The sequence below is a fragment of the Dendroctonus ponderosae genome, unplaced genomic scaffold (genome assembly GCF_020466585.1).
Source record: "Dendroctonus ponderosae isolate FM_Combo_2020 unplaced genomic scaffold, Dpon_F_20191213v2 Dpon_F_20191213_410, whole genome shotgun sequence".
Lineage (NCBI taxonomy): Eukaryota > Metazoa > Arthropoda > Insecta > Coleoptera > Curculionidae > Dendroctonus > Dendroctonus ponderosae.
In genome coordinates this window covers 1-10041 of record NW_026018623.1, presented here as the reverse complement: position 1 = coordinate 10041, position 10041 = coordinate 1, and the positions used below count along the sequence as shown (strand labels likewise).

Genomic DNA, 10041 nt, shown 5'->3' with positions numbered 1-10041 from the left:
AGAAAAACACCGAATTTTTTTAATTCGTTTTTGCGTAAACAAATGAACGGATTTTAATTAAGTTTATCTCATATTGTAGGTATTTTTAATACTTGAAAAAAGCATTAAACTAAGTAGTGGAAAAATTAAAATATAAAACATTAAAACACACATTACACTGTAATCCGGCTTTTTGCATGGTTCAAAGAAAATATGGGGTGTAGGTGAAGAAAAATAATAGAGTTGAGGTCCTTGTATAACCGTGCAGTTTTTAATTTCTATTTTATTGAAATATTTAATTTGGCTTACGGGATTTGCAGGACTAGCGAACTGAAACTGAATCACTAGAAAATTTCAAGGCAAAAGTATCGACAAAAATAATTAGCTCGTTTATTATCTAATAACCATAAGTATTTCGGGATAATCATGCGTCCTAACTGGGTGCAGCTAATAATAGCATTATTATCTTATAATTAAGAAAATAAAATATGTTCACATTGAAGACAAATTAACACAAGCCTAAGAATGTTTTCACAACATGAAAATTGTTACACATTAATTTCCATACGTATCAAGTTCCTAAATAATTTTGTCATTCAACTTTATACATATTTGGGAGCAATTCCACCATGACATCGCTTAATTTTAAATTAATGTGATGATCGTATTGTGCAACAAGAAATGAAAGTATATTTGCTATCCTTGCGCCAGCTTCGATTTATGGTCGCAAATGGTCAACCTTGCCGTTTAAGAACTTATTTTATTATTACAAAGAGCAAGGTATTTTTTATATAACGATATATTCTTAAGTTCGATACAATTACTATGTTCACTGGTTATGAATGATTCATGATTTTTTAATAATGGAAACAGGATTTTGCATAAACGATAGTTGTTAATAGACAGTTATTGGAAATTATAAATACTGTCATGCAGTAATAAGGTTAATGCTTATTTTAATACTGGATTTGCTTTATTTCTCTAACGAAATGATAGTTATTGAAATGCATAGTTCATTGCTTTCAGTATTAAAAGTTTTTTGTTGCATTTTGGACTGTAAAACTGGGTTGTAACTGTATGTAAAGTTGTAGTATAACTCTTTACGAGTAAAATAGACCCTCAAAGAAGTCGCTTCGACGTCTCAAAAAAAACTTATTTAGAATCTTTTAGTAAAATTTTTATAACAAATAGGAATGAACAAAAATTATGAATATTTTAGGCTAAAATTTATGCCACTTATAAAGTGTACAAAGATCGTAAAAAGTTATAGAACGATGTTTTTGAAGCGAAACTAGATTAATTATAGAAAATTAAAGACTGTTCCACAGCCGTAAATCGCGCTCCAACTATTTATTGTCGCAATATTCGGACATCCTTCCGAACAACTTCTAATAATTTTACCTTTTCTATCTATTTAGTGCCTGAAACAGGCTTTTTGAAGTCTAATCTGACATATTATCAGACTGAGACAAGTATTGACTATCCCTTGTCTCTGTTATCAGTTTATCACATATGTAATTTCCATTTCCAGTTGAGGCGCTTCCACAGCAACCTCTGTAATCTGCGGTAGCGATCATTGAACATTACCCAGCTCTGGCCCAGTGGGATAGCGACCTGAGCGTTTAGTGTACGAGTCTTAAATTTAAATTCTACGCTTAAATTGAAAACTAGTTTGGTTTTCTCTTCGCTGTTTTCTATATTATATTTCTTATACGAGTCAGTTTGGGTTCTATTTTGTTATTAAATACATACTTATTGCTGTTTGGTTAACTGAGCATGGCCGGAATTTATCAACGTAAGAGCGCAGGAATTGAAAATATTTTAGTTTAGCCATAGTAAGAAAAGCATGGAAAAAGACTTGCTTAATTACAAATTTAAATTGCTTAAAATAAGCAAGTTTTAAGGGAACAGAAATATATGAATGTAGAAAAAATAAAGTAAAAAAGTACCCGGAGAGTAAAATGACAAAAGTTCAGTTTAGCGTATATTTATTAAAAAGTTACATTATTATATTTTCATTACTATACTTATATTCTATGTCTTTTCATACAGTAAATTCAAGCAAAAAGTGTATATTAGAAATGTACCGTTAAATTTAAAAAAATGTGAGAAGCACTTGAAGCTGTAATGATAAAGGACACACGAAACTAGTTATGAAAAACAATAATTAAAAAATAGTTAGGTTAKGATTCCRAGAACGGAAATCAATTATTACCAAACAGATCSTTTAGCTACACCAGACGCAAGAACACAATGTAAATGGCAACCGCCGAGATGTGTAAATGGCAACTTTAAGCTCTTGTTTATTAAGGGRTCCCTTATTTTTAGGCTCAATTGAGCAGGCGTTAGTGTATGAAAAATTACTTTTATCTACAACTGTTATACAATGACTATGATTTGGCACTCCTTCAAATGTCATAATGATGTTTATTACCGCACAAGTGCGGTAATTAAAGATAAATGTAATTCAGATATAAAAAAGTTAWATTTGTGACCACAAACTATGATTTCAATATCATTAAYAGCACAATATTTACTTATTTTCAAACACAAATGTSTAGCAWTTTTTTTTGGGAAGTCACGCTTAAGGTCCTAATGGATTTCAAACTAATTATCCCTCGTCTGCTAATGGTCTGTCTTTGCTTCTCGTCTGCTAAACGGGTAGGTATATTGGACGATGATTCAAAAGTTGCGTTATTTCTTTTAAGATGTACTGCAAATTACTTCGTAGGTACGGAAACATGTTTAAAAAAAATAAGTTTATTTCTTGAATATATTAGCTCCTGAAAACGAATTGTCCACTTTCCTATCAGTAATATTTTAATGTAGTTTATTGGTAACTTAAAAACTATTAATCTAACCAAAGATTATAAGAGAGCCAAACGCTCTTGTAAATAATGCAAAGCGATGTTGTGAAATGAGGTTCTAAGGTTAACTGGAGCAGTTCTGTGATGAATTATGCATTTCGGTGGTCAAATGCTTGTAACGAACGTTCACATTGATATGCAGGTTACTGCTTTGGGGACTCAATTGCAAAACCAAATTTTGAGATATTAAATTCTTCTTAACTGATTGAATGACGAATTTATAACTCATCAGCTAAATGATCTTTTTTATGTTGACTTTTTCACACAATATGTTGTTTAGCCTACCGGTAGTACCAGCCTACCCGTAAAACAAACAAAAATATAACAAACCGCGTATTCATAAAATCTAGTATCAACTGCGTTTTTTTATACATGTTTATATTTATTTTTCAGATTTCCTTGGATCAGAAGCCATCGAATGTTATAAATGCGCATTTGCTCCATACATTTACTTCACCAATGAATCATCTTTTTGTAAAGATTTTGACCATTCTAACAGATTCATAGTAGATTGCCCTTACTCGACGTTTTGTGTAAAAAAGAACACGTACGCTATTATTAACGGAGGTAAGGCTTTTCAGGGCATTTATTATCATAGGGTGGATCTTATAACTGAAATAATACTTTTAATTCATATAGACATTATTAATCGACAAAATAATTTTCAGTGTCAATAAATGGTACTGAAAGAGATTGTGCGTCCCAAAAACTTGACACGCAACGTTTAAGTAATGGTAAATGGCATCCTGAAACCAGAGTGGAAGAACCATATGAAGAAGGGTGTAAGGCAAATGAAGATAAAGGTCTGAGAACAGCTTATGTAGAACACTGCTATTGTAGAGGCGAATTGTGTAATTCAGGCAAAACTGTATTCGAATTTGGACTTTTTACAATTCTATTAAATTCTCTAGCTGTACATCAGGCTGTTGGCTTTATGTTCTTATAATAAATGTTTTCCTGATAATTATTAAATAAATTAAAAGACAAAGTGCATATAAAAATACAAAAGAATATAGTAAAAATTATGTAGATAACTTAAGTAGATAATCAGGTTTATATTATTATTAGTTTCTATATATGCGATTGCTTTGACGCAAGGCAATCACTACCAGTACAGCATTTGTTGGTATCGTGTTATCTTGAAAATGACAAAGTACACATTATCAGTTATGTTGAACGCATAATGTAACAATAAAAAAAATGGAATAAATTTAAATGTACATTTAAATCATACCAAACCCTTCATGTGTATATTATTGCGCTATACAACCTATACCAAGGCCTGGGTAGCACAGTAGATTTTCCGGTGCTTACACAGCGATACCGATACGGCGCACACTTTTTATGTGTTGGGGCATAGCAAAGGACAGTGTGGTTCGTAAGTTTGTTCGTAGGTTCGCTAGCGGTACTTTTAAGTAAGTGCGGGTCTACCCAACGCCGTAGTGCTTAATTCTTAAAATTTAACCTGATTAAGGATGGGTCAGCTTAACAGGTGTCGTAGGTGTAGGCGTTCTGGTGTTCGCACCACGAATCGAAAAAAAGCCACAGAAGGCATTTTGCCACCTTATTAAAGGATATTGTTGGGAAATGAGTAAACAAGATCTATTTGTCTCTTCTGCCAACCACATAAGTTAGTCTAGGGGGCGATGTGACAATTAGTTTTTTATTTCAAGTTGTATTTGTTTCTAGTAACTAAGATAATTGAAAGAAAAACAAACAAGACGTGTGTAGAAATAACGTTCTGAGCAATATACATTTTAATTTTGCCGAGAATCGGGTTTTAATTCGTCGGTTGGGTGCATTCATATACTTAAGTCGGTGTTGGAAGTGCCATCTCAGATAGGAACGCGCACGAAGAAGAAAATAATACAAAAATACAGTCCACTTAAACATTCACCGACAGATATGGTAAATAATTATGTCCCCACTGAAATTGCAATACTGTTCCGCGAGTTCTCAACGGTTATTAAGTATTTAAATTGAGGGTTTTTTTGTCTCATAAGTAAACTGGCTTATCCATCAAGTCCAACAGTTTTCCGATTCCCATATCGTTTGATGTCTCCATAATTTTCTTCTTTAATTTAAATTATTACGCTGGAACAACCTCGTGTCCCAATAAAACCTGAACAATCCTTATCATGAAATAACCCGGCTTGTGTTTAGATCAAAGAATCAAATAACGGTTCGTATCTGTCGCACTGGCGTCAAATTCTTATTTTTTTTGTATTAGGCAGGGTCTAGACTTGCTATATATCGCTGCTTTATAGCCAAGTTACATATCATTTTAATTATTTCATAATGAAATCTAGCAAATTTTCCTACTATATAACATGTTACATGCTATCCATCCTTTGTCGGTAAAGATCAAAGAAAATCGTACAACAATCTTATTGTAACATGTAGCAACACGTCCAGACTTGCAATATGCGGTTTTCATTGTTAGCAAACGTATAGTATACATCAGTGGCGGTCATGCAGTTTTCCTAGTTTTCTGTACAAGATGGAGTTAGAAAATGATCAGTGAAATAAAGAAAGTATTTTGAAACTAATAGAATTATGGAGAAAACGTGTAGAATTATGGGATACCCGTAGTCCAGTATTTAAATTGAAACTTCAGGTACAATTAGTGATATTAATTGTTTAGAAATTTTAAACAGGTACATTAAGCTTGGATACGAGTCTCTGCTAGCCAAAAACCGTAAAGTCACTGCCAGACGTTCCAAGATGGGTACTGCATCTCTCAATCGTGTGTCCATTTTGTGTATTTTGGACCAATTAGGGTTAATAGAGATTCAAAATCTGCATCACTGATTCTACAAAAATGTTGAAAGCTCCCCTTAAATGCTAGGCCATGATTTAAAACCCACTATCATCTGTAATAAGATAATGTAAAAAAATACTTCCACTATATATGTTTCTGGAAAAGACGAATCCAAAATCTTATTTTTCGATTTTTCATCTTTTTTTTTCGTCCTCAAAAATAATAACGTACGTCGCTGCAGCAAGCAGCGCTTCTGTTTCACCCCACGAGTTCATATCACTAACTTAAGTGTGGACAAAATTCAGTTATTTCCACATCTAGCATTAAAAAAATGTTATATGACAATGTTGTGCTACATGCTATCAAGTGTGGACCCTGCTTTAGGCCGCTTAGGCGTTAGCGACATATGGCAGAAATCATATGTTTATATGGATGGGCCGCATGCGCGGAACGAGAACATTCCGGTTCATTAATATTTAATTGGTAAAAGTTAAAAGATCCGAACTTCTGAATGTCACAATTTAACTATTAAATTACGTTTGTGAATTAAGAAAGTACCCATATACTTGTGACTGACTTAAACAGTGAAGGATAAAATTTAACGTCACGCACCCTTCCCTACGAATATACACACACGCGCACACAAGCGTCTGCTTATCATGTGCACGATTTGCTTTGCTTGTTGACAGCAAAATCTCCAGTAAGCCCGTAGATACATTTTTTGGAAAGAAAAAACAATTGATAGTTTTTTTCCGCTTACTCCTTATTATTTATTTTTATCCCGCTTATTATATTAACAATCATCTTTCATTTGTGTAATGTACCAAACGTGTAAATTTCAAATGGCGCGCGTTATGCCGGGTATTCTATATACGGCTATATATAAGCTATGAAAACGGTTGATTTAACAGCTTAAAGTGTAAATGCAAATTTGTAACTTTTAAAATTGTCTATCTAATGACGTATTAATATACAGGTACTTCCGTTTGAAAAACAAAAGTTATATTGCGTTAAAAAGATTTAGTTTTAAGTCCACATGGTTAACACCCTGTACACTGTGTTGATATTTTGGTTCAATAGAATTCTTACCGGATATGTGGTGATTGGAAAGACGTATTTTTTTGTATCACTAACTGTTAGTTTTTGCTTCTACAATGAATTTTTAGATACCATGTTTTTAACCAAAATTTTACTAAAATGGCGCTAATCTGCCAACGTCGCAAGTAAGAAAAAAGTTCTAGTTCTATTTAAAAAATACACTTTGATCTTGCCTCGCTTTTCTGAGACACTCTGTATGATATAAGATATTTTTAAAATGTGCGCACTTTGTGCGTCAACAACTTTGATATGAAACTATTTTTCGAAAGTTCAACACCATAGAAAATAATGGACTCTATCGCACTAAAAACCCACCCTGTATATCACTTACATGAATGCATAAAATAGGAATGTAAAAAATATCGACTTACCCTGTTTGAATTTTCCACCAAGCATAAAAAAACAACATCTTCTCTTTGAAGCCGCACTGCACTATGCAAAGGTAAATGAGTTTTGCTCTTCAGCATCTGATGCAGTAAGGGACCACTCATGTGTTCAAAGTCGGATGAATTCAGGTCATCCCAATGTGCAGAAATGAGACCTAAAAGACATTACAGTTAATTTATATTCACTTGACGAATGTACGTTTTTATTACCAGAACAATATTCCCTTAAACCAGAGGCATGGATTTCCTCAGCAACACTATAAAACTTGACGCAGTTTCGAATATTCACTGCCGATATGAGATATTGTTCGCAGTACTCGACGAGACTGTCCAATTTAAACTCATATGCTTTTTTTATTAGTTGCAAAGTTATTTCGTCGGATACCAGTCTAATGTCGCTCTAAAATAGACAAATGCTTTTAGATACAATATATTGCAATTCGCATCACATAATACCTTATACAACCATAAAATAATTCCAGTTGCCACCGCTGAATCTATATCTGACCAGTCCAGCTCCGATTTTCCTTCAAGGAACTCTTCATTCCAAAGTGTCGATCTTGCTGTAAGAACTATTTTGTGAGCTGGCACACATTTATCTGCAAGTAAAAGACAAAATATGATATTCGTCAAACAGACATCTAAAAATATCAATTTTGCAAGAGCAATCAATGACCAAGTATTCAATCATTCAGTGTCTTGTCTCGACACATATATGTAATGCATTACAATATAAAACTGTTTAACGTTCACTCAGACAAAATATGCGAAGGTGCCATGGAAAACTGCCCTGAAGGAATTTCCATTAATGGCGTAAGCATAAATAACCTTAAATACCCTGACGACACCGTTATAATCGCGGACTTCTTGGGAGATCGTCAGACTTTGTTTGACCGTGTGGTGAGTAATAGTGCAGAATTTGGATTAAATTTAAACAAAAAAACCAAATGGATGGTCATTGCTGCATTCAAAGTTGGAATATTTTGGACACATTCCCAAAAAGGAAAAATACAGGCTTCTCAAATTAATAATAGAAGCAAAGATCACACAAGGCACTTAGAGACGAAGAAAATATTAGTCAGATAAGTAGATAAGTCATATAAGTAGTGCAAGACTCTTCGGAACTACATCAGATACGAAGAATGTCAAATGTACAAAGAATTGCAGTTTCTGAATGGTCTGCTCGAAACCAATTCAAGTTTTTCAAAATTTGACAGCTATCAGGAGATACTTTAAATGAAAAACGAATTTATGGCAGATTTTTAAATAACGTCTAGTTCCGTCAATATTAAGCTGACAAGAAAATATTAAATAGAAAAGGTGTAGGAAACGGCCTTTTAAAAAAAATGACATAATACATTTCGATAAGTTAACTGTCATTTTTTCCATATGACATAAACTTGTGTTCTTTAAATGGCAACGGTATCTGATTATGCCTTTATTAAGTAGAGCATTTTATTACGCTTTCAGTGATCATATCATTAGGGTTTTTCTCAAATGAAGTACCTGCGAATAATTTTTACTTCATTAATTTAGTTGATCGAAGTTATCCATGGAAAATAGTAGAAGGCATCCATTGTTTCCATAATAAGAAAGAGTAACTAGATCTAGTTATAAATTTAAGTTGGGTTCATTGTAAAAATGAATTATTCCAAGATTCCATTAGTTGGACGAGCCTCTGATTGCTATTTTGAGAGGTATTTTGACTGTTGTCAGCCATTCTTGAAAACATTCAAAAGATTATACAATAATTTGGAAACTTATGGAAGTTTTATATCGCCAACAATTGAAGACAAAGTAGTAAATGAAGGTGCGGAAGTTAATGTCTTGGCCATTATAACCCAGAAACCACGTACTTCAACTAGAGAGATTGCAGCTTAGCTGCAATGTGTGTTCCATAGCTCTTCATTAGCTGGGTAAAAAGTGCAGTGCTGCCGAATGAATCGCAGATGTATGTGAAGTTTTTCAACGGAATCATAAACTATTTTCAACAAAAAAGGAAGGAAACCCATTTTACAAATGGATTCAGTGTACAATGTAAATATAACCTGATGTTACGTGATTATTTAAGCAAATTTACAAAGCATTGTTCCGATTAAAATATCATTTGGTTCATTATAAAATGTATTGACAAAAATGAAGTTTTCTTGGAAAAAATGTAGTGACTCAAATAGTATAAATTTAATATAGTTGCCATATATTGCACACAAACCACTACAATTTTTAAGGGTGTTCGTTGTTAATGAAAAATAATATTTTCGGTTGAATCCGGTTGTGCTGAATGAGACGTGAATATGCAGTAAAGGTACAGGCACATTTTTTTAAGTGTCTCATCCAATTTACTACACTGACACAATAACATAGAACAAGTAAGCCTATACAAATACCTGGGACGCGACATAAGGATTGGAAGAAACAATCAAACACACGAAATAAAGCGTAGAATAGGTTTAACCCCGGCAGCTTATGGAAAATTAAGAACATTTTTCCGATTCAGTCTTCCAAGGTGGTCAAAGAAGAAGGTATTTAACCGATGCGTTCTCCCGATTTTAACATACAGCTCAGAGACTGTCGTGCCGGGGAATCCCATATTACTGGGAAACCCCTTTTGGCTGATAAATGTATGCGTGTATAGCAAAAGCGCGCGTGTTTTGCAGGGGAACCCCATTTTTACCGGGATAAATGGGCACGCATAGCGAGACCGAAGTTAGTTGATTGCACAGAACATACCCCCTGGCCTCACCCAATGACAAATTACTCAAATTAATTTCTTAACCGAATATCAATTTTACAAGTATAATTAAATGAAAGTACACAACAATATTCCGGGTATCAAAACCTCGAAGAAATTTCGCTATATAAGAAAACCCCCGTTCACTCATTTTCTTTCAAATTTTGTTTATACCGATTTGCTTCTCTAATCATTCTCTAATAATCTCGTAAGTTGACC

The 10041-nt window shown here is 33.4% G+C and overlaps 1 protein-coding gene and 1 long non-coding RNA gene across 3 annotated transcripts; one reads left to right on the top strand and one right to left on the bottom strand.

Moving 5' to 3' along the window:
* The first annotated feature begins 1587 nt into the window (after positions 1 to 1587).
* Positions 1588 to 4062, top strand: LOC125504361. 2 transcript variants are annotated; one of them, XR_007281457.1, is made up of 3 exons: positions 1588 to 1606; positions 3240 to 3413; positions 3515 to 4062. It is a non-coding gene; the product is annotated as an uncharacterized LOC125504361 (long non-coding RNA). The 2 variants fall into 2 exon arrangements; XR_007281458.1 differs by lacking the exon at positions 1588 to 1606 and adding an exon at positions 2554 to 2640.
* On the bottom strand, positions 2446 to 9590 carry LOC125504360 (rabankyrin-5-like). Its single transcript, XM_048666225.1, has 5 exons — positions 9479 to 9590; positions 7548 to 7690; positions 7302 to 7491; positions 7077 to 7246; positions 2446 to 2692 (listed from the first exon to the last, which is right to left on the bottom strand). Exons 1-5 carry the CDS (start codon positions 9573 to 9575, stop codon positions 2633 to 2635), a joined length of 660 nt encoding a protein of 219 aa, XP_048522182.1. The 5' UTR covers positions 9576 to 9590; the 3' UTR covers positions 2446 to 2632.
* Positions 9591 to 10041: the final 451 nt, after the last annotated feature.

Coding starts and splice junctions, on each gene's coding strand:
- LOC125504360 (XM_048666225.1), bottom strand. CDS start 9,575: ATGTTCTTAATTTTCCATAAGCTGCCGGGGTTAAACCTATTCTACGCT. Junction 7,492..7,547: donor TTATTTTATGGTTGTATAAG/GTATTATGTGAT, acceptor TGTCTATTTTAG/AGCGACATTAGACTGGTATC. Junction 2,693..7,076: donor TGGTGGAAAATTCAAACAGG/GTAAGTCGATAT, acceptor AGTAATTTGCAG/TACATCTTAAAAGAAATAAC.